The sequence below is a fragment of the Ambystoma mexicanum genome, chromosome 10 (genome assembly GCF_040938575.1).
Source record: "Ambystoma mexicanum isolate Mex_15411 chromosome 10, UKY_AmexF1_1, whole genome shotgun sequence".
NCBI lineage: Eukaryota > Metazoa > Chordata > Amphibia > Caudata > Ambystomatidae > Ambystoma > Ambystoma mexicanum.
In genome coordinates this window covers 104,497,084-104,523,729 of record NC_090932.1, presented here as the reverse complement: position 1 = coordinate 104,523,729, position 26,646 = coordinate 104,497,084, and the positions used below count along the sequence as shown (strand labels likewise).

Genomic DNA, 26,646 nt, shown 5'->3' with positions numbered 1-26,646 from the left:
TCATCGCCCCTCCCACCCTACCCGTCAGTAGACTTTCTGTGCGTTAAACCTTTTGTTTCTTGAGAGCCTTGTCTGTGACCTCACCAATGCCAGTTATTCAGTAAGAAGGCAAAAAAACTAGGAACTGAAGTAACAAGCGCAGTGTGTGCTATTTATACTGTAGATGTCCTCGAGACTGGACAAGGCCTTCGAGGGACATCGTCAAGAGGACATACGGCACCCTCTACTGCAAAAAAATGTACTGTAGCAGCTGACGCTGGAAGGAGATGTAAGATGAGGAATAAGTGGGAGGAACATCCAGTTGAAAGAAAGTTACCAAAGGTAAGTAACTTGTTCTTCTTCAGCATTGGATCTTTCATGGATTCACATGCTGTGAATATTCCCCGTCAGGCTGGGAACCTTTTCTTATGGAAAACTTCGACACTTCAGTGTTCTATCAACATCCTTTTTGGGTGCTTTAGCCACCATCAATGGGATGTAGGGTATAAATAGCCCCGCCCCCGCAGCTTCCCTCCAGATTTCAACCTTCTCCTAAGTGTTGGGATCACCTCGTGGGTTGTGGTTTCTGTACATGCTTGTGCTATTGGTTTTTGCGTTGTCTTCAGGAATGAAGAAGTCCCTATTCCGGCCCTGTGCGACTTGCAGGCTGAAGGTGTATGAGGGGGACGGGCATATGGACTGCCTTCACCCCCATCACTTGGCCGATTCTTGAGATCTGTTTTTTCGCAGAAGACGCTTAAGGACCGCAATCAGCGGTTGGTGTGTTGGTTGAATGAGGGTACCTACCCTGCCTCAGAGGTGGGGGTTGCTTCGTAGCCTGGCGTCTGAAAGGCCTGTTCAAACAGCGGATCATCGCCGGGCGGCGTCGGCTGAGCCTCCGGCTAAGAAGTCTAGGCGGCGGTCAGGAAGAGTAGTCTTTACTCGTTGAGTAAACACCTGTCGAAGGGGGCATCTGCGTCCAAGCATGGTTTGTCGGACCAGTCTCGAGTGTCTGGAGGTAGGCCCGAGAAGTCGGCGTCGCAGGTGAAGGCCAAGAAGGACTCTTCGTCGAAACACTCCTCTTCAGGGGACCATCGCAGGTCGTCCTCTAGCAGGGAGTCGTCTAAACACGGGTCAAATGGGGCCAAGCAGGTGCAATCGCCGGGAAAATCTACACCGCAGGTTGCGGTTCCGGCTACGTTTCATCGACAAAGGTCCCGTCTACGCTGATGCCGTCGTTGACTGTTGTGTCAATGGCTCCGGGGACAACTGGTGATGAAGACCCGATGTTCCCATCGCCGAGGATGGATACGGACAGATTGCTGCCAACGGGTGTGCTGTGGCAGTCTAATGCTTTTGGCTCGCTTCTGCCTGACACTCTTCTACATCAAACTGCTGCTTTGTCGGTGTCATCGGAGGTGGATGACGAACAGGAGCCGGTGGTGGGTCCGTCGGCCCTGGGCCTGCAGTGTGTTGGTCCATCGACATCGATGGGTGTGGGAGCTGGTCCGTCCAGTTAACCACTGGTCAATCCGCAGGTAATGTCGCGCCAGGTCCTGTCCATGCTGCAATCCTTGTTGGGCCAGCAGGATTTCAGGTTGCCGCCTCTGAATGTGGCTCTGGTGAGGCCTATCGTCGACGATACAGGTGTTCACCACATTTGACTGCTGCGGCTGAGTTGCCGGCGCCTCTGCCAGTGAGTGGATCGGCCACGTTCCCATCCTGAAGAGGGTGAGCTGCTGGACGGAGTCAGTGTGCCTAGGGAGACCATATCTACTGGCTCTTTGCGGTCGAGGGATCCGCCGTGGGATTCAGATATTGAGGTGGACTTGCCTCGTAGTCTGGCACAACAGTCTCCTCCCGATGATGTTGGGGTGTTCCACGCCATGATGGCGAAGGCATTTGTGGAATTTGGGTTGGCTCCTGAGGAGGAGCGGAAGGAGTGCTTCCTGTTTGACCACATGGGCAAGAGACGGAAAGCTGTGTTCGCTGTGCCTATCCTGGCCCACGTGTGGCAGGAGGGCCCGCGCACGATGCAACATCCCTTCTTGGAACCGGCTGTCAAAGGAAGGCTGGAGAAGAAGTTTAAGGCCCTGGATTCTACACCAAAGTGCTTAGTGTCGGCAGCGGCTAGCTGTAAAGCCAGGAGTCGGCACAAATGTGTTACCCCTCCCGACAGTGACACCAGGAGACAGGATGCCTTCGGGAAAATTTTTTGACTGTTGGGGCGACGACGGTGAAAGCAGCCAATTGATTGGCGATCATGGCTCGCTATGATCGTGAGATGTTCCAAAAGAGGCGCTAGCCGATGCCACATCTGCCTGAGGAACACCGTAAAGCTGCCATGCTGTTAGTGCGCGAAGGGAAGGAGGTGTCCAATCATAGTATTAACATTGCCATGGACTTGGCGGAATCTGGTTTTAAACAGATTAACGGCATTGTGCTGTGTCGACATGCCTGGCTCAAGTACAGATTTTCGCCCGGATGTGCATTATAAGGTTCTGGACATGCCCTGCGAGGGGGAGCAGCTATTTGGTGAAAAAATTGATGAGGCCCTCAAGGGTATGAAGGAGGACTCAGACTGCTAAATCATTGGGAGCTTTGCAGAGTGCGTGTGCTTTTCGCCCCTTTCGTCCCTTCCGTGGGGTGTCGGGGAATGCCTGGTTTACTTCCTCCAGAGATCCGGGGGTACGGTTACTCCTCCCAGAGGTATAGGAGGTCAGCGCCGTCAACACAGAAGACTTGGGACTTTCAGGCCTCCAGGAAAAGAGGTGGGCAGGCCTCTTTCTTCAAGGGGAGACGCGATAAGCCACTGCAATGACTGTCCTCGGGGAACTCTGCTTGGGGTCAGGGTAGCACTGCACGTGGACGAGTGGTGCAAGATTACGTCAGACCGTTGTGTGTTGGGCACGGTGCAGCTGGGCCACTTGCTGGAGTTAGTGTGCCCCGGTTCCCATTCCTCAAGTGTACACCGTGCAACCTCCCCTTCCCATCCTACGGCAGGCGGTTGTACTTATGCTATAGAAAGGAGCTATGGAATTGGTGCCAGTGGCCGAAAGAGGTCAAGGGGTTTATTCCTGTTACTTTGTAGTGAAGAAACCCAACAGCAAGTGGCGACCCATTCTGGATCTTCGGGCGTTGAGCAAGACTCCAACACCTGAAGTTCAAGATGCTCACGCTTCAGGAAGTCATGCAGCCTGTACAGCCGGGAAAGTTTCTGGCCTTGTTGGATTTACAGGACGCATATTTCCACATTGCCATGCGTCGACAGCACCGCAAGTTTCTGCGGTTTGTCGTAAGAGATCATTACTAGTTCTGAGTTCTCCCGTTCGGTTTAAAGTTATCTCCCAGGACGTTTACAAAATGTTTGGCGGCGTGGCTCCGTCGGAAAGGTAATCATGTCTACCCATACCTGGACTGGCTGGTACGCGGTTCGTCGCCGGGGGAGGCACAGGGCAGTCTCGGCGCTACCATGCAGCTGTCGCAATGGCTAGGCTTCGCCGTGAATTTCGAGAAGTCCTTTCTATCGAAGGACTTGGTGTTTCTGGGGGCAGAGTTTCAGACTCAGCTAGGTCTTGTGAAGCCCTCGTGCGAGAGGGTTCTAAAGCTCTGGCAAAGAGCGGCAGAGTGGAAGATCGGTACAAGGGTGTCGGTCCGGTCCTACATGTCACTGCTGGGGTCCATGGCGTCCTGCATTCCGCTGTTGAAAAACTGTCTCTTCATGAGACCGGTGCAGGAGTTCCTCGCCGATCGGTGGGCTCAGTCGCGGAATGTGGTCCGACAAGGTGGTGATCGACTCCGGTCTGGTGGAATCTCTTCGATGGTGGCAGTGCTCGGACAATCTGGTTCAGGGCATACTGTTACTGGAACCGGAGTTCCACTTTACAATTGTGACAGATGTCTCTCGGACAGGATGGGGTGGGGGCACATCTCGAGGGTTCGCAGGTCCATGGCCTGTGGTCTCTGGTGGAGTTGCGACCCCACATCAATGTGCTCAAGTTGAGAGCGATACATTAGGCCCTGAAATCGTTTCTACCGCGCATACACGGTTCGGAGGTGAGGGTGTTGATGGACAATACCACCACAATGTTTGATCTCAGTAAACAGGGGGGCACGCATTCCAGGGTGCTGTCGGAAGAAGCACAAGAACTTTGGCATTGGGCTCTGTTGCACGACATTGGCATTGTGGCATTTCATCTGCCGGGAGTGTTGATTGTGCAGGCAGATGCGCTCAGCAGGGAGGTAGGCCAGCTTCACGAATGGCAGCTGAAGGAGCAACAGGTGCCCATGATCTTACAGAAATGGGGCTGTCCTCCGTTGGATCTCTTCGCAACGAGGGAGAATAAAGTGTACAGAGTTTGCCAGCAGGTGGGATCACCCCGAGTCTCTAGAGGACGTGTTCGCGTTCCTGTGGACGGACTGGTTCGCTTATGCATTTCCTCCATTTCCGCTCATTCGATTGGCCCTCCGGTGGATTTGGAGATACCATGCCGTGTGATTCTGGCGGCTCCGTTTTGGGCCAGGCAGCCGTGGTTCTCGGATCTCCTTCATCTGTCTGTCGCAGAGCTGATTTGGTTGGAAGTGACGCCGGACCTTCTGTCTCAGGAAAAAGGTGCTCTCTGGCACCACGATCCGGGATCTCTCAGCCTGACTGCTTGGCTCCTGAGTTCTCAGTTTGGCCTGCTAGAGCTTTCTGATGACTGTCGGCGCATTTTGAAGGCAGCAAGAGCTCTGTCCACAAATGCCTCCTATGCGTGTAAATGGAAACGGTTTTGTGTGGTGTTTAAGGGCCAGCTGGGGGTGGAACATTTCACCGGAGCAAGTCCTGCCATACTTGTTGCAGTTGGCGGAAAAGGGGCTGGCATTCTCCTCCATTAAGGTACAATTGGCAGCTATTTCTAGATTTACTCGGAAGCGGCATGCAGCGCCTCTGTTTAGTGATAGTCTCATCAAGCATTTCTTGAAGGGGTTGTTTTGGATTTTTCCTCCAGTCAAGACGTTCCGCTGGTGTGGAGCCTTAATGTGGTTCTGTCGGGTCTGAGGAGACCACCGATTGAACCGATGTCGACGACTCCTTTACAGTTTTTGTCTTGGAATGTGGCTTTTTTGGAGGCCATTTCTTCAGCCAGAAGGATGTCTGAGTTGCAAGCTTTGGCAGTGGACCCTCCATACTTGAGGTTTTTCAAGGACAAGGTGGTGTCTACTAATCCGCACTTTATCCCAAAAGTTCCAACCACATTTCATAAACTCTTCTATCGTGTTGCCCTTGTTCTTTGCTTCAGCCTCCACGCATGCAGAGCAGGCTTTACATTCTCTGGATGTCAAGAGGGCGTTTAAGTTTTATTTGAATCTTACTCGGCAGTTCAGACTTTCTAAACTGCTGTTTGTGGCTTATAGCCCGTCCGTCAAGGGACGGGCAATCTCCAAGCATGGACTTTCTCGCTGGGTGTCATCTGCTATCTCCTTCTGCCACTCTAAAGCTGGGAAGCCTTTGGAGAAGAATCTAGGTCTACGGCTTAGTCGGCGGCATTATGGTCCGGTATTCCGCTGGTGGACATTTGCCAGGCAGCCACCTGGGCGGTGCCGCACACCTTTACTCGACATTACTGTCTGGAGCAGCAGCATGGTGAGGATGTGCAAGTGGGACGGGCGGTCCTGCAACGCCTTTTTCAATAATGTAAGCCCACCAGCTTAGGGGTATTTGCTTGAACCTGATCACTGGATGGGTTTCTTTGTCTCATGTATGTGATTCTGTTCCTATATCGGTTTGCATTTACACTCCGCCATGCATGATGGGTACTGCTATGCAATCTATTCACAGCATGTGAATCCATGAAAGATCCCAACGCTGGAGAAATGGAGTTACAGGTAAGAAACTACTCCCTTCTCTGGCGTTTGCTTACACTGCTATCTCCTGAGAGATACTGCCAGGGAAATCACTAGGGTCCTATGTTAATTTTCCGGCTTTCTTTCAAAAGAACTTTCCGACATCAGAATTACTTTGAAAGAAAACATTTACTTTATTTTTGTTTTGGGAGGGCAGGGGCTTCCCCCCAACCCTCAGTTCTCTATTGTTTGACCCCTATCCCAACTGCCTCCCCATATATTTCGAATAGTTTTTTTCTAAGTAATTCTGACATCGGAAAGTACTTTGAAAAAGTCAGTCTGAAAATACATGCAATACCATCACTAGACAGTCACAAATACTTAAATACTTCATATTAGTTTGCTAGAACCATATTTAATTATTAGGTCTCTTGATCTCTAATCGCCTCCACCCTCCCTCACAGCCCCCCAAACATTGTTAACGTAAATAAATACAATCATTGGGTAAGTTGCTGTGAGTCATACTAACACATTAATCGCCAGCGCCCGAAGGTCACTTGGTAATTTGCTCAGCCTAATACTGAATTGCTCCACCTCTTAAAGTCCTCAGAATAACTGTGATCACTGCGAATGTAGTGTACATTACCCCTGTAGTTGTATGTCCCCTACCCCTATGTGGCCCTCCACTGGGGCAATTTCAATGGGGAAAACAGCTGGAGTTTACAAAAAATAACCTAATCGGTGAACATTTTTGGACCTCTTACCATGAACACCTTCTCTAAACAACCCCTTTCTTCCATTGCAATAGGTCACTTTATCAGTCAGTTTATACCGTCCAATATCACCCAATGTCATAAGGTGGCAGCACTGCCATCTGCAGAGTAATGGCTCACTGATTTGACCTCAGCTGACCAATGAAACTGATGCAGGGGGTGATGTCACTGTGCTGTCTAACTGTACATACCACACCGACAGACTATGTTCCTAGCCCCTCCACGCTTAATCAACCAACACAAAGTAAGATATGGACACAGAAGACTACCTTTCTTTAAACTGTCCCCTAACTGGATGATTTCACAAGGATGCAGGTTGCTCTGGCCTGTGATATTTCGAGCAGTAGCACACAGCTAAACGGCAGGCAGCAAGTTAGTATTTAGAAGCATCATTAAGAGTCTTGTTAATAACCTTGAGTTATTAGGGTTATCCAAAGCTGTGGTACATTTCCAACCTGCTTAGCCTAACATGTTCCTCCATAAAATATAACTGCCAAATAAGTGTCTGTAATACCCCATTTTTATCTTTTCCTTTTCCAAATATTGCTGCATGAGATTTCTTTCGCTACCATTACTGAAAACTGGCAATGGGAGATCTGGTGGAGTGGCCCCAATTTCTACTGATGGGTTTTGCTCAGTTTTAAAAATTGGATATCCTATTGCTTTAGGTGGATTGTAACTTGGTGAATGTTCCAACATATGTGAGCAGTCCCCCTGAGGAATAGAGCTTTCTGGTCTCTTTGACCCCCATCTTCCTTATGGTTCTTAATGGGAAATCTAGGCATTGAGAAAGAGATGAACGAGTCTGCTGTAAGTGCACTGTTATTGCCTTTATTTTTACCTTGGAATTAGGCATTGGCTTTGCACAATTCTTAGCAAAAATTCGAATGGTATTACATGCTCCAATGCCCCGTCCCCTTTCCTCCATCCTGTATGGGCACCCCTCTCTAAGGACTGGAATGGAACCTTTTTTCACTAGAACCAGCAACTGTCTTCAGTCATTGCGGCAGCATCTCTGAATGCCAAGCCCCAGACCTCCACCACGAGCACTGCAACTTCTGGTTTGCTGGGCAAGGAAGGGAAAATGCTCAAGGCCTACGGGAAGCTTACTCCAACGCGGGACTTCACCTCTGGCAAGCCAATGCCTACTCCATCCTGGCAGCGGCTAACCAACGGCTGTGGAGAGAGATAGCTGACTTCTTGCTGGATATCCCAGTTGACGAGCCACTTTCAAGGGGTGACTCGCAGAAGCGAAACTAGTGGCACAGGACATCGAGTCCACGGTGGCGCACATACTGCGAGCTGGTCTATCTGTGTGGCATCAGACATGAGAAGGGCGGCATGGCTCAAGGCATCTAGATTCAATCCTGATGTTCAGGATCGGATCCTAGCCCTTCGAGGACGGTGGCTTGTTCCACTCCTCCACGGACTAGGAACTTGTTAAAAAGAGGAACTGCTCACAGACAGCAGAGTCCCTGGCCATTCTCATCAAGCCAGCTGCCAAAACCTTCTCACAGGACCACACTGTCAGACCGAGGCCAATCTTTTGGTGGTTTCCGGGGCTTTCTGGACCGACAGTCCAGGCAATTGGACAGGTCACTCAGCCAACACATAGGAAAACACCTAGAAGTCTAGGCACAAGGGTTTTTTCAGTCCCCCTCTCAGCCATCTGCCTCAGACCCACAAAAGCAATGACTGCTCTTCTCAGGTCCATAGCAGCCCAGTTGGGGGGCAGGCTGGCCCTGCAGTCAAGCTTGGCGCTCACTGTTCGCGGACTTGTGTGCTATTTCGGTGGTCTCCTTGTGCTTCCAACTTCCCCTTCCGTCCCCTCCCACAGATCGGGACTCCCTCACTCATGGCAGAGATTCGTTCCCGTTCCCTGGTGGGAGAGCGAGGCAGTGGAGGCAGTTCCTCTCTCTCAGCAGGTGCAGTGCTTTTACTCCAGCATCTTTGCCATTCAAAAGAACCAGTCGAGCCTGCGAGACATTCTACATCTCTCCTTCCTCAAGCTATACCTACCTCTGCAGAAGTTCAACATGTTCACGCCAGCGCTTATAGCGAACACGTGTGTGTGTGTGTGTGTGTGTGGTGGGAGGGGGGGGGCTGGACATGCTTCCAGGCCTGAAAGACACATTTGCATGTACCCATAGTGCAACACCATCGATCCTTCCTCCGATTCCGGGTCATGGGGTTGCACTTTCAATACAAGGTGCTGTGTGCGAAGCAGTGTCTGGTGTACTGGTGGCGATACCTGCTTCTACAAGCTTACTCATTTCTACAGCCTTTGATGTCTGTCTTTGCTGCTACCTGATAAGCGGATCCTTGGAAGGCTGACCTTTAAAAATATTGCACTGGCGCGGTGTGCAAAGCAGTGTGTCTGGTGTCGTTGCCTGCTCTACACAAGACACTGATGGTCTGTCTGCCTCCCAGAGTAGGTGCCTTGCACTGCATATTTATGTACAATCCAACAGTTTCGAATAAGTACACAGATTTATTATACCGTCGACTCTCCCTTTACTTCATCTTTTTATCCATTCTATTGGAGCGTGGGAAGTCAGCCGTGCGGTTCGATACCCAGGTAACTGGGATTCTTAATTTGGAAGGAGTGAGTTCAAGGATCCGCCCCTTGAACTTTTCATTGGACGAAGTTGCGCTAGTTACCATTTCACCAGCAACAAGAACAACTAGCGATTAATGGTGAATAACAGCGATAAACAGCATCCCATTGGGGGAGTGACTGTGGGCTGTGGCCTTTCAGCTCTCCGAGGGTGACAGCTTCTTTTACTGCTCTTCACTGATTAATTTCCTCCATTGAGGCTTGGGCGTAGTGCGAACATGAAATGACCATATGGCCCCTGGGAGCAACTGTGGACCGTGGTCTTTGAGCTCCCCGTGGGAGACGGGGTTCTCTTTTGCTACACGCTGGCTAATTTTACAGGCTATTACTTTGGGTACTGACTGGGGAGTAACTGCAGGCCTTTGAGCTCCCCAGTGGTCGCCTTCATATTTGGGTTTTTGCTGGTTTCGCCCACCCCCATGTGTTCCCTAAGGAAACCATTCAAAATGGGTGGAAGTGCAATCTGAAACTGAGCTGATTGTTGGATTTCATATATTTTCTTTTGTTATTCACCCCTGCATCTGTGCACCTGTTACCACTGGTAAATTTGAGATATGCCTTTTTTGACTTCCCCTTTTTCTAGGGAATTGGAATTAACTTGGTTCATTGTATGAATTTTAACCTGTAAGGAACTTTGATAATTTTCGGAATTTTGGAACTAAGGCTGATTTTAGCAATTGTTTTTAGTCGGAGATCCTAATCAATTTATAGTAACTTTATTCTATTTTGGGAAATGTATAGGTATCAGGAAAGACTCGGGAGGGGGGGTGGGGGGTGGGGGGGTTGGTGTCTTTTAGGCTTTCCCCTTGGCGCCCAGGTAGGTGCACCCACACATGTGAGGTACAGTTTTCATCGGGACACATGTAGGCCATGTGTTGGCAGGGTGTTTCAGTGGGTGAGCCGAGTGAAATGTGTGGAAATTGGGCGGTTTTTGCCACATTTCGGGGTTTGCCGGGGTTTGTGGGTAATGAATTCTGGGCCGATTTGCGCAAGTCAGACCTCTGCGGATTCCCACGGATGTCCTCTTTTGGGAAATGCATGGGGTTCCCTGTTTTCCTTGGTGGCTTGATCACCGTAGGCCAAAATCTGTAGGTTGTCTCCCCAAACCCTTTGGGGGTTACAAGTGGTGTAGCCTTTCGCCTTTTGTGCCCCGGTAGGTGCACCCATACATGTGAGGTACCGTTTTCGTCAGGACACCTGTGGGAATGCGGGAAGGTATGACACCTGTTGTTGGCGGTGTGTTTCAGTGGGTGGCCAGAGCAAAAAATCTGAGAATTCTTCAATTCCAGCCAATTTCAGAGACATTTCCCTCTGTCCACTCATCGAAACATGTCGCCAACAACATATGTCATACCTTCCCGCATTCCCACAGGTGTCCCGATGAAAACTGTACCTCACATGGGCACCTACTGGGGGGCAAAAGGAAAAGGGTAACCCACTGGTAACCCCAAGCCTTTCGGCACAGCACATTTTGTTCGTGTGGGCAACCTACAAATTTGGGCCCAGGGTGTCGAAGCCAGCAAGGAAAACTGGGAACCCCATGCATTTCCCAAAAGAGGACCCCTGTGGAAATGCACAGAGGTCTGACTTGCCCGAAGCAGCCCAGAATTTATTACCCAGAACCCTTCAAAGTGAACATTGTGTTTTTTTCCCCACCAAACATCACACTTTGTCGGGGATCGTGGCTAATAAAAACTGGGGCAATTTGTTCAAGGCAGTCCTCTGCGGATTCCCATGGGTGTCCTCTTTTCGGAAATGCATGGGGTTCCCTGTTTTCCTTGCAGGGAAAAGCTGTAATGCAGCCCAGTCGCAACTCCAGGACGGTTGGAGGTGATGTTCCCGGCCTTGGACATTCATGCACCATGTGGGTGTACCGTCCCCTAAGCACAGCGGCAGCTCCAGGGATCCCCGGCAGGATACCTATTCCTCCCCATAGGTGACACCTATAACGTAGCACAGCCAGAGCTGCAGCATTGGCTTGCAGACAGACAACCCACATGGGAGGCATCCGCGCCCAGGGAAACACCAATGTTCTGCTGGCATGGGGGGCAATTTGTGGCCTGCCTCTGCAATTGTCCCAGCCCACCAAAATATCTGCCCAGTCGACCCATTCCCACCCACAACACCAACAATCCAGCCCCAGTCTCACCCACCCCACTGACAGTGGGTCCTAACCATAGAATAATAAAAAATAGTACTCGCATAACGTTGCAGCTGCTTGCGTAGAAAAAGTTGTAAACAAAACAAATATGTATTACCTACGGTCACACCCGCAAAAACAAATTAATACTTTCCAAGAATGCCCCCCCCCTTGCAAGCCATCCCTGGTGGCCTACTCAACCTCACCCCCCCCCAGTGAAAACCCTTTTTGCCCCTTCCTACGAGCGAGCAGATATCTGCCCCCAGGGAGGGCTGCATGAGGTTCCCCCTTTCACTTCATTTGGGCTGGAGGGAGAAGCCCACCCCAAAACGTCGGACAGGCTCCCAATGGATTGGGAAGTAGGGTTTGGGCACCCTGGGGCCAGATTGGCACACCAATGTTACCCCTCTGCGCCAAGGCAAGTTTGGTAAAGAGAAAAATTGAAAATGGCAGGCTGCAATTTAGGGTGGGGGGGGGGCTGAGGGGCACCCTACACCTCCGGGGAATTTTGTAATGTGAAGGTGGGTGCACCTCTCCGCCCCCACCCCAATTGGAGGGCCGGCACATCTCATGTAGCCCTCCCTGGGGCAGATAAGGTGGGGGGCAGTTCTGCACTCCTCCCTGGGCTCAGGTGTCCCTTCCCAGGAGCAGCTATCTGCCCCCAGGGAGGACTACAAGGGGTGCCCCCATTTCCCCTTGGGGTGAGGGGAAATTAATTCCTTGTGGCTAGTGCCCCCCCCCCCCCCACTCGCACCCAAATCTCCCTTTTTGTTTTTTTTTGGTTTTCCTTTGCTCACTTCCCTGGGGGCAGATTATCGGCTATCTGCCCCCAGCGGGGCCCTAACCTGCAGGCCCCATCCTTTGGGGGTCCTGCACACCTATTCCTGGTGGCCCTTCCCGCCCTCCCTCCAATTGGATGGGGGGGCACATCATCTACTCCTGTCTGGGGGCAGAAATCTGCCCCCAGGGAGGGCTACAAGTGGTGGCCCCCCTTTCCACTTGGTGTGGGAGGGGGAGGGCCACACCCAATCCCCGTTGCATTTTCTTTTCTTTTTGTTTTTTACAATTTGTCCTCCCTGGGGGCAGATGATCAGCCATCTGCCCCAGGTTCTGCACATATGTGCCCACATGCTTTGCAGGCCGGGTGAGAGGGCTGCTTACTGTAAGCAGCCCCCACCTCCCCCTGCCTCTCAGACAGATCCCTGGTTTCTAGTGGGCGTTGCTGGGCGCGGATCGAGCACTCTGATCCCTATCCGCGCCCAGCAATGCATTCACAAAAAGTGTCGTTGGAAAGGGGAGAATCTCCCCTTTCCAACCACACTTCCCTCAATCTCCGGCTTGAAATATAGCCAGAGATCGAGGGGGAGAAAGGTGCTGACTCACCTTTTCATTTTCACTGCAGCAGCCCGAAATGGCTGCTGCGGTGAAAATTACTTTCACTTTCACGCCGGTGTGCGTGAAATTTAAGGTAATCCAGCCCCTGGCATAGCCCGAGCTATTTCGTCCTTGGCACTACCGAGGTAATTTCAAGGAACAGATATCTCATCCTTGGCACTTAAGGGATTAAGGGGGGGGGTGGCAAGGGAATTGAAGAGCAAATTCCACCTAGGCAGGGTAATAACCTTGGGAAATTATCCAAAGATACTCATGAACATTTTGGAAAGGAGTACACCCAATCGAAAATTATACAAATAAGGAGCCTCTGGGGCAAAGTATCCCAGTAGAAATCAAGAATGTGGGTCTCCATTCTTGGTGCGATCTTGATGGGATACAATTCCCAGATCGAGATCGATGAGACGTGTAACATCTACTTTAACTCCCAGGTGGTCATGAACCTAGTCATTGGTGAATCTGATGGCCTGCGTCAGGTGGGGTTTGAAATAAAAATTGTCGAGGTGGAGTAAAAACAAGATGAGGGACACAGATTTCAATTCTGACAATAGCTTGAAGGTTGTTTTTCACCCTGACAGACACAGCAAGGGAGGCATTAGCCTAGAGGCTATAATGGAGAAGCAAGACTGGGCCCAAATTACTGCTGCTCTGTAGAAATGATTGCCCCTTGATAAACATTGATTTTAAAGGTTTGAAAGAGGATTTATACCTGTAGCTGCTGTCGTGGAATACTAGTGGAATCTACCTCTATCGAACGCTGAGGTTTATGGTCTTTTCATTGAAAATAATGGATCAAAAAGACAATCCATTGAATAAAATCCAACAAATGCATCGAAAGTTTTTTACATCAAAAGAACATATCCATCAAAACTTGTCGATCGAATACAGGAATGGACAAGTTTCGATGGATATGTACTTTTAAATGTAAAAGATAGCATTTTGATGCATTTATTTTTCATGTTAAAACGCTACATGGAGCTGTCCAGTGCTGAAATTTCGGCACTGGCCAGCTCCTTCTAACGTTTGTGTATTGGGGGTTCCCCCTAACCCTTACTCCAACCCTAACTGTAACCCTAAATCTAACCCTGGTTATCCATCAAAATTATACATTGAAATCAGTCAATGAATATGCTTTTTGATGGAAAAGTAATTTAAAGAATTAATAAAATTTGATGGATAAGCATTCGATGGATAGTAATTTGATGGAATTACCAGATAGCGAACCCTGACACCGTTATGCTGAAAGAAAATAATTATATCCTTCTACATGAGATGTGGCAGTTAGCTAATCTTTCTATTGATGGTTATGAGGTCCACTCCCAACTTGATAAATATAATAGGAGAGGTAGACTATCGGTGGGTCTAATGATGGCAATTAAGGGTACTTTGGGCCTAGTGGCTAGGACAGTCCCTAATCATCCATTGGGGATTCTCGCAGTCTCTCTGCCCTTGAGGGTTTGGTCGAAATCCTACTAAGCAACGTCTATTGGCATAATGGAATTGCAAACTTGGGCGAATTTCTAGAAATAATTACTACTCTAGTCCGAGATTGGCAATGCGCCGTCCCAAATGGAAGGGTGGTATTGGCAGGAGACCTCAATTCAGATTGCTGTATTCCGCATGACGATCCCTACAATGATTTGGGTGAGGAACCACCAAGCGGGGCCAAGGGAGGATACAAGCTACACTGGAATAGAATGTGGAACCTCTCACTTGACTCAATTGGCCTGGTATGTCTGAAATGAAGAACTGGATGCTTTAAATCCTCCTAATCCTACTTGGCATCGAGGAGCTTGTTCCTCGACGATAGGTTATATTTTTGTGGACGTCCACACCTCTAATTTGAATACTGGGGTTAAGATCACCCCGTATTTTTGGAGCAATCATAGTACCCTGAACGTTGAATTTACTCTATTAACAAGACAACTAAAGGGGAGCTGGTCTATCTTAGAACCATCGGTCAGGGTAAAGGGATAAGATGTACACCAAGGAATATTGACATAATTAATATGAAAGTAAGTTGTGTTCTAGTTCCTTGGAATGGAAGCTCATGTTTTTTCTTCCTCGGAATTAGAAAAGGTTCTGGGTGAATTGTTTAATAAGGCATCTCTTAATTTGAGGCATGGAGTTGTTCGCCATAAGCACGATCATATTTTTTATCAGAAACTTGTCACTGAAAAAACCTTGCTGCACCAAATGCTAAGATTGATTAGCTGTTCTGGCTGGGACCTATTAGAAACAAAGCAGTTAAAGGTATACAAATTACTGTAGTTCCAGAAAAGCAACAATGATGCAAAACTGAAATGATGCTGCATATTTTGGTGAAAGGAGATTGAAGGGCATTTTGGGAGTTGGTAATCAAGACCTCCCCTGTAATTGTTGGTCAGCTGAATGCGGTCTCCGAAGCCCAATGGGTTAATTCACAGATTTGTATGGGGACCCCGCGGGGGGTACGTTAGTGAAGTCGTGATTTGAATGCCAAAGAGGTGGAAGCCTGGCAGCCAATTATTGAATATGTGGAAGTGCTGGAACTTAAAAGCTAAAGTTTCACGTGTGGCCGGTCCAAATGGGCTGACCAATGCATTTAAGGGTAATTATGTCACCTGGGCCCATACCCTCACCCTTCTTTTTGGGAGCATCTTAAAAAGCAGTGTAATCCTAAGTACCTGGCAAATCCCCTGTGTAGTCACAATTTTTAATCGTGGTGAGAGGTCAGGCCAGAAATGATAGACCAATTGCATTAATAGATGCAGATTGTAAAATGTGTGTGTATTCTGTTATGTATGAATGAGTGGATGGCCAGCTCGCATGTTTTAAATGAACTCCAGAATGGATTTAGAGTAGGCCATTCCACAAATGTAAATGGGCTGGTAATGAGGGCCCTTCAGGAATCTTCCTGTGATAAGTTTGGAGGTGAAATTTATGTAGCTTCAATAGACCTGTTGACAGCTTTTGACGGTTTTCCGTAATAGTCTATGGGCTAAGTTGGTGAAACGGGGTATCCCTGGAGAACTATTGAGTTTAATAATGGCCCTTTATGATAATGCAGGAATCTGTGTTCGTCTTTACCTGGAGGGCATCCTGTCCCATCGGATCGAAACTCATATAGGTTTAAGACGGGGGATGCCCATTAGCTCCCTGCCTTTTCAACCTGTGTCTCTGACATTGGAGATTTTCTGGAAGAGGTGGATCTGGTATCCCCAAAATTGGGAGAACTCTGCCTCCCATGGTTGGCCTAAGCAGATGAGTTCCTGCTTCTCGATTGTACTAAGGTGGCCCTAAAACGCCTGATTAATATATTTGCAGAGTTTGCGTCTGAGAATGGACTGACATTGGTAATTCGAGAGGCTGGAGAAGGAACAAATTGGGCTCGGGTTCGGGCGGTGTGCCTATTGGCGATCACTCCGAAGGTCTTGGGTCTCCCTTTAAAGGCACAACCATTGAGTTGTGGGTTCTGTGCCTTCCCGTCATCTAATCAGATGATGAAACTAGATCATAAATTTAGTCGTTTAGTTTTGAAACCTGCAATCTCCTTTTGGGAGGGTAAAATTGTGCCCAAATTAAAATATAGGATGGAGCTGCATTATTGTGAACTTCAGAAATTTGGGCAAATACTGGAGGGAAGGTTGTGGAGAAGATTGTTAAAGTTGCCGAATAATATCCCAATGGTGGTGGTCTGGTATACATTAGGTATAGCTTCAATGCAGGCTCGGGTAAAATGGTGACTGCTGTCCCTATTTCGTAGTCTGCCCCATTGAGGAATACACTGTATGTGGACTTGAGTAAATTGGTCCTTCTAGGCAGATCAGGGATTGACCCCAGCAAGTACATGCTATTCGAGTTCTATGTGACCAATCCTTATCTGATCTTGATTCAGATACTTTGGTAACGATTCCCGATAGGTTAAAATGGTTGCTTTGAGAGGGACTGGATTACAACCATGGAAAAATGTCATTCATACACCTCTGAGCCATTTACAGTTAGAACATAAAAGACTACTGACTCTCACTCTCTCCTCCTCACCCAATTTCCTTATCAATACTAACACACTCCTCCTTAAATAACGTAACATCTTGGCAACTCTGCAGGTCCTATCTAGAAGGAAAATGATAATTTGGTAATCCCCTTATGTCGATTTTGTGAGAAGGTCGGGGAAATTGAAATCGCGAAGCATTTGCAATTGTTGTGACTGGCTCTACGTGTAAAAAGAATGACCTACCTAGATAGTTTGTAAAATGGGGAAATGGGGAGTGAGGGGGGGGCATTACATTTGGTCCCGATGTATCTCCATCCAGAATATTTCAGAGGGTCTGGCAATAGCATAATTTATTAAATCTTTGAATCTACATAATCAGGATATGGAGCTGCAGGTTTTAGCTCCATCAGCACTCCTTGGGGATAAATAGGCCCCTTTGTAGATACAGGGTTGCAGTATCTACATGCAACTTTGTGTTGAAAATGTTGCTTCTAGGGATGGCCTTAATCTATGCACTCCATGGGCTCTAATGGTTGGATTAATATACACTTGAATGGGCAGATGGATTTTATACTCCTGCAATGTGTGCTCTTTGTGATTATGCTGTATTTTTAACAGAATATGGTTTTATGAACTTACATGAACATGGTTTAATTTAAAATTCTATGATATTTGTATCTAGTTGATCTTTGAACCACATTGGCTCTGTTTAGACAAATATAAACTTCAATGGGTGGATGGATTTTATACTTTTACAATGTGGTGTTCGTGATTCCCCGGTCAATTGTAACATGTTTTTATGAATTTATTTTAACATGGTTAAATTAATTTACATTTTCCTATTATACTTGTATTTAGGTGATCATTCTAACTTTTTGTAAATGTATTCCCCGTGGTAACAACTTATCAATGTGACAAGTGGTGTTTTCATGTGTATAGGTTTTTTGTGTGAACTATATACAAATAAAAAAAAAAAAAATACAAGGTGCTGCCATTTGGCTTTAACTCAATGCCAAGGGTTTGCACAAGACTGATGAATGCGGTGGCGGCCCTGCTCAAATCAGAGGGCTACATGTGTATCCGTACCTCGACAACTGGTTGGTCAAAGTCAACGACCAGACTCATGACTGCACTCTATGAACCTGGGTTCTCAATCAACTTCAAGAAGTCACAGCTCTGTCCTACACAAACTTTGGATTTACATGCGCTGCTGTGGAACACTTGGAAGCAGATGGTGTTTCCCACGGGGGACAAGGTGGCAGCGATCAAAACTTTGGTTGCTCACTTCCTCAGAACTACTAAGGCCTGGTGGTATCGGCACCTGCAAGGAGTACTGGCAGCATGCCTCCTGGCTATACCCTACACCAGGCTATGAAGAGGAGGCTGCAGCTCCATTTTAAGGCATCTTTTAAAACATCCTGGGATCAGGAGTCGGGTCATCAGGGAGCCCCAGTCACTATACCTGCTTTCCTACAACAGGACCTCATGTGGTGGAGGCAGGATGTGAACCTCATGGTGTGCAGACCATTCAGAACACCTCTGACGGATCATACTAAGACTATGGACTCCTCACTCCATGGGTGGGGTGCTTCCCTGGGGGCTCACTCGGTACATGGTCTCTGGTCCAGGACTGACCAGCAAAACCACATCAATTGGCTGGAAATTATGGCCATTTGGTCTGCACTCAAGGCATTCCTGCCCTTAATCAGGAGCCCGTACACTTTGAATTCAGAAGGACAATTCTACCTGCATGTATTACTTAAACCAGCAGGGAGGCAGCAAATCCCCCACCGCCCCCGCCCGCTCTCCTATGCAGACTGGCCCTCGGCATCTGGGAGTGGGCTTTCTATCAGGACATCTAGATCTCGGCAGTCCATCTGCCAGGAGAATCGAACCCTGAGGCTGACCAACTCCGTCGGATGGGCTCTGACAATTTCGAGTGGCAGCTGAACACAAGTCCTTCAGGAGATTTTCAGCAGGTGGGGTCACCCCATCATAGCCCTGTTTGCAACGGAGAGCAGCGGCACTTGTCAGCAGTTTGCCTGTTGGTGGTGGGCAGGGGGGCGAACGGGGCGCAGCTCCCCCGGGACATGCTCCAGATACCCTGGGGCGGGATGTGGGTGGTTCTTTGACCTGCGGCAGCTGTCAACCCAACCAGAAGTGCATCTCTCGCTCGGGGAAAGCCTGCTCCTGATGTAGCAAGGTGGGGGTGGGTGGTGATTTTCCCTTGCCCAGAGAGGCTAGCCCTAGCAACCTGGTACCTGAGCAGGTGACTGCAACATCTCTAGCTGTCCCAAAACAGCCTAGAGATCATCCAGGGAGCCAGGAGTCGGGCAACTTGAAAGCAGTACAAGATCAAATGGACCAGGTTCTGCTTCTGTTCCAAGGAAAACATAGTGGACCTGCTGTTCTGCACTCTGGACCAGGTGTTGTCTTTTTTGGCATACTAACCCAGATTAGGGGTCCAGATAGAAACCTGCAGAACATACCTAGCGGTCATTGGCACATACAGGAACTCGGACAGGTTCACTTTCCTCGGCTAATCCAGTGGTGAAGAGGCATCTGGTGGGGTAGACCATACTTAACCCGTATGTCAGATTCCCGCACCCAGTCTGGGATCTTCACGTTTTTCTTAGTGCCCTTGCACACAAACCATTCGCGCACATGGCCACAGTGGACATCAAATTGGTCACGCTCAAAACAGCGCTACTAGTGGGGGCTTACTTCAGCTTGCAGAGTTGGCGAGATTCAGGCTCTGTTGGCTTTCCGAACCCTACACTCTTTCATTGGGACATGGTCTTGCTCTGCACGCACCCCAAATTCCTACCATTAGTGATCTCCTCTTTTCACATTAACGAAGAGATTGTGCTCCCCACTTTCTTTCCAAATCCCAAGTAAGATGGCGAGAATGCTCTCCACTGTCTAGATGTCAGACAAGCGTCCAAGGCCTCAATAGCCAGATGGACGACTACTGCCATCCATGAGGCATACAGGGCTCAGCGCAAGGTGTCTCCTAGGGGTTCACGCTTGGGCTTTGAGCCAAGGCAGCAGCTGTTGCCTTTCAATGTCACGTCCCGTGGCAAGTAATTAGCAGCGCTGCAACATGGGCCACTCCATCGGCCTTCTGCAAGCACTACTGTCTGCATACCAGCACCAGAGCTAATGCAGCATTTGGCCAGGCTGTCCTTCGGAATCTGTTTGTTTGCATAGAGTATCAAGCTCTCCTCCCAGGTCGTTTTCATCAATTGTCACCGCCCATACAAGATGGAGGAAAGGGGACAGATGTAGGAGTAAGTGTTACTCATTGGAGTGACTAATGTACTCCTAGTTCGTAGTCCCCTTTCCTCTATACGTCCCACCACCCAAAATAAGAGCAGCGAGGTTGAACCGTTAACGGTTCAATACAGCCGACGCGTTAACAGGGACTGAGGTGTGGTGCCATTGGGGGTGGTTTGGGGAGCGCATGCTCCCAGGGCTGCACCCCTGCACGCGTATACATTTAAAGGCAAAGTGTTATTCCGTTCCCGTCCCTAGCATGGGATGCCCATACGATATGGAGGAAAGGGGACTATGGACTAGAAGTATGTTAGTCACTCCGGTGAGTAACACTGCATTTTTTCACTTTTGCTCTTTACAAACATCCAGTTGGCTTCACTGTAAATGTTGTATTCATACTATAATGTAGGATGTTTTTGAAATCTTGGTAGCTGTCTTTTACAGATAAAACAATAAAGTTATGGAAAATCAGTGAAAGGGACAAGAGACCAGAAGGTTATAATTTAAAGGAGGAGGATGGAAGGTACAGGGATCCCACTACCGTCACAACACTAAGGGTAAGTGCAATTTCTTTATTTACTTCTTAGATTTAACTTGCACTGTTTAGAGCTCTGCTTTTGGAGCTACTTTCCCAGGATATGATTCAGTTGTTGCCAGCTCAGCCATCTCAGTAGATTGCATGTAATGTATTTGCTGTCAGATTTCACATTACTAAATCAGTTGCATGTGCTGCAGTGGTTAGTGTTCCATAACGAAATCAGATGCATTATGTCCGGAGGTTGCCCGTTAAGTGTTGCATTGTTATTGCTTGCTTTCAACTGATCAATTATGGCCTCTGAATATCATGGTTCCCCTTTTTATACATTCTTAGTTATTTTCCATTTAGCTTGGGCATCAGTGATTGGTGCTTGTTTAGTGTACAAATGAATCCTTTTTTTACTCTTCTGAGACATTTGTTTGTGGTATATAGACTTTCCCCCCAACCAAACAGTTTTGCTACAGACCAGAAACTTGACATGAGGCCTCCACATAAACTGCAAAATCTCCCGTGTCAGCCACGGTGGATCCTAAACCTATTCATCAGTGCTCTTAGAGGGATGTAAGTCGGAGATCATTTGCTAGAAGTCGAGGCTACCAGGATAGGAAGTCCAGAAATCCTGATAGATCTCACAGCACCCACAGAAGAAAGCATGTCAGAACATCATCGAAGGACTTTATTTGCATGACCATCTTCCTCAACTTCCCCCGGAATCAAAGAAGCAATCGCTGAGTTGGGTCCACCTAACAATAGTCTGCTGCAGACTCCTTCTCCATCAAATCATCTCCCAAGACCCATGTATCTTTTGTATAGTCTGCAATGGCCATTGCCTCTCTATTCCATCTCTTCTGCAATTTTCACATGTTGGGGATCTGATCCATCAACCAACTTTTGATGAATGCAATAGAGCCAGTTCCCCTGAGTTTAAGGCTTCCATTCAAAACTCTCCTCTGTGCCTAGGAATCTGTCTTGCTTGAGGGGTCTTCTGAGTCTCATCTCTCAATATTTTTCTCCAACAAGAAATTAAAGATTTGGTAGCTTTACAGAAAAACTGATTCTGCAAAGTGGCCCTCATGGATACATAGCTGCATGTCCCGTTTTGGAAACGCCAGATTTGTCTGGTTTTCCATTGGAGGGAGAAACTACCAATGGAGAAATCTCCCCTTCTGGCGCAATGCTGCACTGAGATTTTTAACCAAGCTCATGAATGCAGAAGCCAGTTCCCCTCATTATAGGGGTGTACATGGCGTCTGGCACAGATTCACATGCTCATGAATATTCACCGTCATCAGGCTGGGAATCCTCAGTAAAAAAAAGCCGTTTCACTTTAGCCTCAAAATGGTTTCTCTTCTACAACCAATCACTGTCCTTTGGGTCATACTGCCCTCATCCAATTACAGTAGTCTCCCTAAGCTCCACCCCTGGTGGCCTTCTTCAGATTTTTACTGCATGTTTTAGTGTTTGAGTCATCTCACGTTTCTCCACAAGAATTGTGATCTATCTTTTGGGGATAATTTTTGATAGATTTTTTTCGACCCGTCCATTGTCAGCCGTCTCATTCGACTACCGTCCGTGTGGACCCGTTGTCAGCCAAGATCATGGTCGGATCTTCGTTTCGGAAGGCCCAGGCTTGGGCTTACTTAGCGCCTTGACCATGTCCGAGGCAGGCAAAAGTAGCCTGTTCAGGACCTGCAGCAAGTGTGGCCTGAACAACTTCTTCATCGAAGATCGGCACCTCAAGTGCCTGTACTGTCCGCAGACCACGGTGTGGGCGGTTGTGAAATCTGCCGAAGATTCCTGGGAAAGATAAAGCGAGACAGTTACTGCAGTTTGGGGTTGCGGCTCAAAGAGGGGAAGGTCTCCGACTCGTCCTCCGGGCACAGTCATGCCTCCATGATCAGCTGGTCCCACAAGCGTGCACCCTTTGAAAAGAGGTAGAGGTCCTTGATGCCCCTTCCCGGGGGATCCAAAAAGGCTAAGCATCATGCTGCTAATCCCGTAAGGGTTGCTGCGGGATGGACCAGTTCCTGGTCTCATCTCCGTCCACGACGAGTCTACCAGGGGGACCCTACGATGACCATGGTTTCTATGGTCACAACAGCGACTCTGAGTGGCTCTGCCTCTGTGGCCTCCGGCTGCTGTGACTGGCCTGGCCACGACTGCCACTGATGCGACGGAGTACAGGTGCTCATAGTCGCCACCTTCCTGTTGAGGGGGCTGATGTTCCCTCGGTGGTGCTGGTGGGGGTCTACAAGGAAATCCCCTAATCTATACGATTTCTGATGACTAACAATTGCCCGAGGACTACATCTCGACCACGAAGGAGGCATCAGACCCATGTCCCAGTGTTAGGGAGAATTCTCTGTTTAGGCTGAATTTCCCTACCTAGTGAGTCCCCCAGCAGCTTTGCTGGATTTCTGGGGTTTAATTTTTTTCTCCTGCCAAGAGTGAGACTCTTTTACCCTCACTCTTGGACATGTTGAAGTGTGTTTTCTTGGTTAAACCTTGTGTTGAATGGGCTATGGGGTCTCTTACTCCATAGGGCCTCATGTATTTTTGTGATGTGGGTCACACAGCACCCTCTGTGCCGTGACCCAGGGGTGTCCTAGGGACTCCCCAACATAGACTCCATACCCTGGGACTGACTACTGTCTCCCAGGGCATGTAAAGTCACCAAAGACTTTGCTAGTCTTGAATCCTGAACAGAACCAGTACAAACCATCATATTGTGGACGTACTGGCTGGGGCAATTCGATTGCCCCAGGGTCTGTTAGTCGAGGGGGCACGTCTCCGTCCCCCCCTGATCGAGTTTTGGCTGGTGGCAGTGGAAACTACTTTTTATATTCGACCGCGAATATTTCCCTATGGGATTTCCCATTGTTTTAGGCTAACACATTTAATTATTTATTTACGGTAGCCTTAAACATACCACCGGTTTATATATTTATTTTTATAACTCCGGTTGGGACTTTTTGCCAAAACTTGATTCTAAAATGGCGTTGGTGTTCGCCTCTGTAACTCTGACCCAAAGTGGAGCCCTTTGTTCCACTTTTGGCGGGCTTCTCCACAGAAGCCCTCCAAAGTGGTGCCACTCTGTCTGGGGTACTTAGGAGGGGTGGAGGGGGATTTAGGCACCCTGGACTGAGTTACCTTGGTAACTCAAGTCGCACTCCGTCCTGATTGGCCCAAGTGGTGAGCCGCCCGGCTCACCACTTAGCATGGTTGAGTGACAGCTAGGCTGGGTGAATGGGGGTTTGCTGCATAAAAGCAGGGCTTTGGGGACTGGGACTTCAGAAGTCGCCACAGGACCAAGAATCCGACGAGGGAAGAGCTGAGCCGACCTGCTTCGACGACACCACCCGGTGGAGCCCTGCTGAACCGTCTCACCACTTTTTCCCGACGACCGAGGAGAACTCTTAACGGAGTGGCTCCTTCCCTTGACTGGTGGGGACAACCAGTTTTCGCCTTCTTTCCGTTCTTTGAGGTATCTCGTGGCCGCCTTGCCTGTGCCAAGCACCCCGGCAACCGGAATACCACACTTTACCCCCATACCGCGAAAGTCGGCACCAACCCTTTAACCGGAGGACTCCGCGGCTGGTTTCTTCCCGGGCAGTGCAACGACCCTCTTCTTCTGCTCTTCAGCGAGAACTTCTTCTCCCCTGACCGACGTCGAGCCCTGCTGCCACTGCCTGGAACAACTGCCACCGCTGGAGGATCCTTTCCGCTTAAGGTACTGTGTTCTGCCTGGCTTCCCTTGCTACCGACTGTACGGGGTAGATTTAGTCCCCGGCTTTCGAACCTGGGAGTGCCTGGGACACTTTGGCTAAACTTTCTGAGCCACTCTAACCTCTTTTTGACTCTTTGCAAGACTTTGAATCTCTAACTAACAGTGTGATCTTGGGCACATTTTCGCTCCGGCTACTCTAAGAGTGGGCCCTGCCTAGTGACTTTTGCTCACCTGTGACTTTATTCTTCTGTAAGCCTATTGCAAGTGCTCTGGACCTTAGAGTGGTGTGTCTAACCCATTTCTGCTTTTTCTCTCCCTTTCTTGGAAACTACTAGAGTGTCATCTAACGTTAAGCACTCACCTCTGTTTTAATTAAGTGGTGTTTACTTAGAGTTGTCTAGATAGGAGAAAGGATTGAATCTACTTTCATTATAACTGTGTTGAAGTGCTTTTACTATATTTTTGCTAGAGTGTTTTTAACTTATGTGTATTTTAAATAAATAACTATATACTTTTGAAACCAAGCTCTGGTCAGTGTTTGCTTGTGCTATTGTGTTTTGGTACATATTGTGTATACTTTACATACTGCCTAACTCTTCTTGAGAGAAGTCTGACTGCTCAGCCACAGCTACCAGGTAAATCTGGGTGGTACAGACTGCTACCAAAGGGGTTTACTGCTCTACCTGTAGTCTTAAATCTTTTGCAGTGTTCCCCAAGGGAACTGCACAGGTTTCTGCCTAACACTGGTGTACAGCGGTGGGATTTGTATTGAGTATACATTTTATTGTGCTTTAGATACCTTAGTGCAACTAACCACAAAGCTTAGCACTGAAAAAGTAAAACCTCTAACATGTCAGTTATAGAAAGCTATAGTCAAGAGTCCCTTGCAGCCAAAACTGCTGATTGTTTAAGAGTGCTCTGTAAACATAAGGATCTCCTGACTAAGGGCAAGAAAATGGAGCTGATTGAAAGATTGTTAGCTAACCAAAGTCTGGGTGATGGTTCAGAGGAACCTACCACTCCAGCGACTGTAGATGACAGTGTTGAAGTTAACATGGAGCAAAATGTTGATGTTTCTGAGGAAGAGTCAGAAGAGGAGGGTGAGGCTGTTGTAACTGTCCCCCCTAGGCCTCTGCCTGCTCTACCTGCTGTACCTACTGGACCTTTACCAGGTCCCACATTTAGTCCTCAGTACTTTGAACTGGAGAAAATGAAGCTAGAATTGGAGTATAAGAAACTTAATGCTCAAACTGACAAAGAACTAAGGCTAAGGGAAATGGAGCTCAAGTATGACTTAGAAATGAAGAAATTATCTGTTGAGAATGTTTCTCTCTCTGGCTCCTCTAGAAGTTCCAGTCCTAAAAGACCCCGGATGCCTAAAGAATTGGTTGGTATGTATGAGCCTAAGTTGGATGTGTTGGATTGGTTGTCTCTGTTTGAATATAATCATGGGCTCCAGAACATCACAGGAAATGACTTACTCACCTGGTTGTTCTCTAGGCTTCCCCCTGTTGCAACTGATGTGGTAATGGAGATGGGGGAGGAGGATAGGAAGGACTATGAATGTGTGAAACTAGCTTTGATAGCTAGGTTTGGGAAGACCCCTTCCCAGTATCTTAAGAGGTTTAGGAGCCTCAAAAAGCATGATGGTACCCCTTGGGCTACCTGGGTGAATGAATGTTTGAAAAACTTAGAGGGATGGATTAAGGGTTACAAGGTGAACACTTATGAAGGTATGAAGAATTTGTTTATGTTGGAGACTATTTATGATGCCTGCTCTCCTGAGCTCAGACAACACTTGGCTGATTCCAGGGAATTAGATTCCCGGAAGCTAGCTAAGGCTGCTGACTTGTGGGTTGCCAACAGGGCCACTCACAAGGATTCTGGGGTAACTCAGAAGAAGGATGGGGAAAAACAGTCTAAGAAGGACTCCAAAGAGAATTCTAATACTACAAATTCCAAAGAGGGCCCCAAACAAAACTATAAGGGTAAGCCACAAGGGAAACCAAATCAGGCTAGTGTACCTTCTGGTCCCAGACCAGAAGGAGGTCAGAACAAGCCTCCATTCCAGCGAGCCTTTGGCTCATGCTTTGTTTGTAAGGCTACTGACCATGTGAAAGGAGATCCCAGATGTAAGGGTAAACCTTCAGGGGTCCAGCTTGCCTCCTTAGCCTTCGCTCCCGAAGAGGAAGTACCCATGGCAAGTGGAAACTTTCTATTACTAGCTGATGAACCCACTGGAGTCTCAGCTAGTGTTTCTTTAGTCTCTCTGGGGTTGTGGGAGCAACAGAATTTAGATGTCTATAACTCTATCCCAGATAATACTAAAGAGTATTATAAGGACAGTGTCCAGGTGAATGGTCAGGAGACTCCTGCCATTAGGGACACTGGAGCCAGCATAA

At 48.3% G+C, this 26,646-nt stretch overlaps 1 protein-coding gene across 1 annotated transcript in view; it reads left to right on the top strand.

Moving 5' to 3' along the window:
- PPP2R2A (protein phosphatase 2 regulatory subunit Balpha) overlaps positions 1-26,646 on the top strand; it is an 840,776-nt gene that overhangs the window by 462,585 nt on the left and 351,545 nt on the right. The window contains exon 5 of the mRNA XM_069617587.1: positions 20,424-20,536. Within this exon, the coding sequence (XP_069473688.1) occupies positions 20,424-20,536 (113 nt within the window). The remainder of the gene's footprint in view (positions 1-20,423; positions 20,537-26,646) is intronic.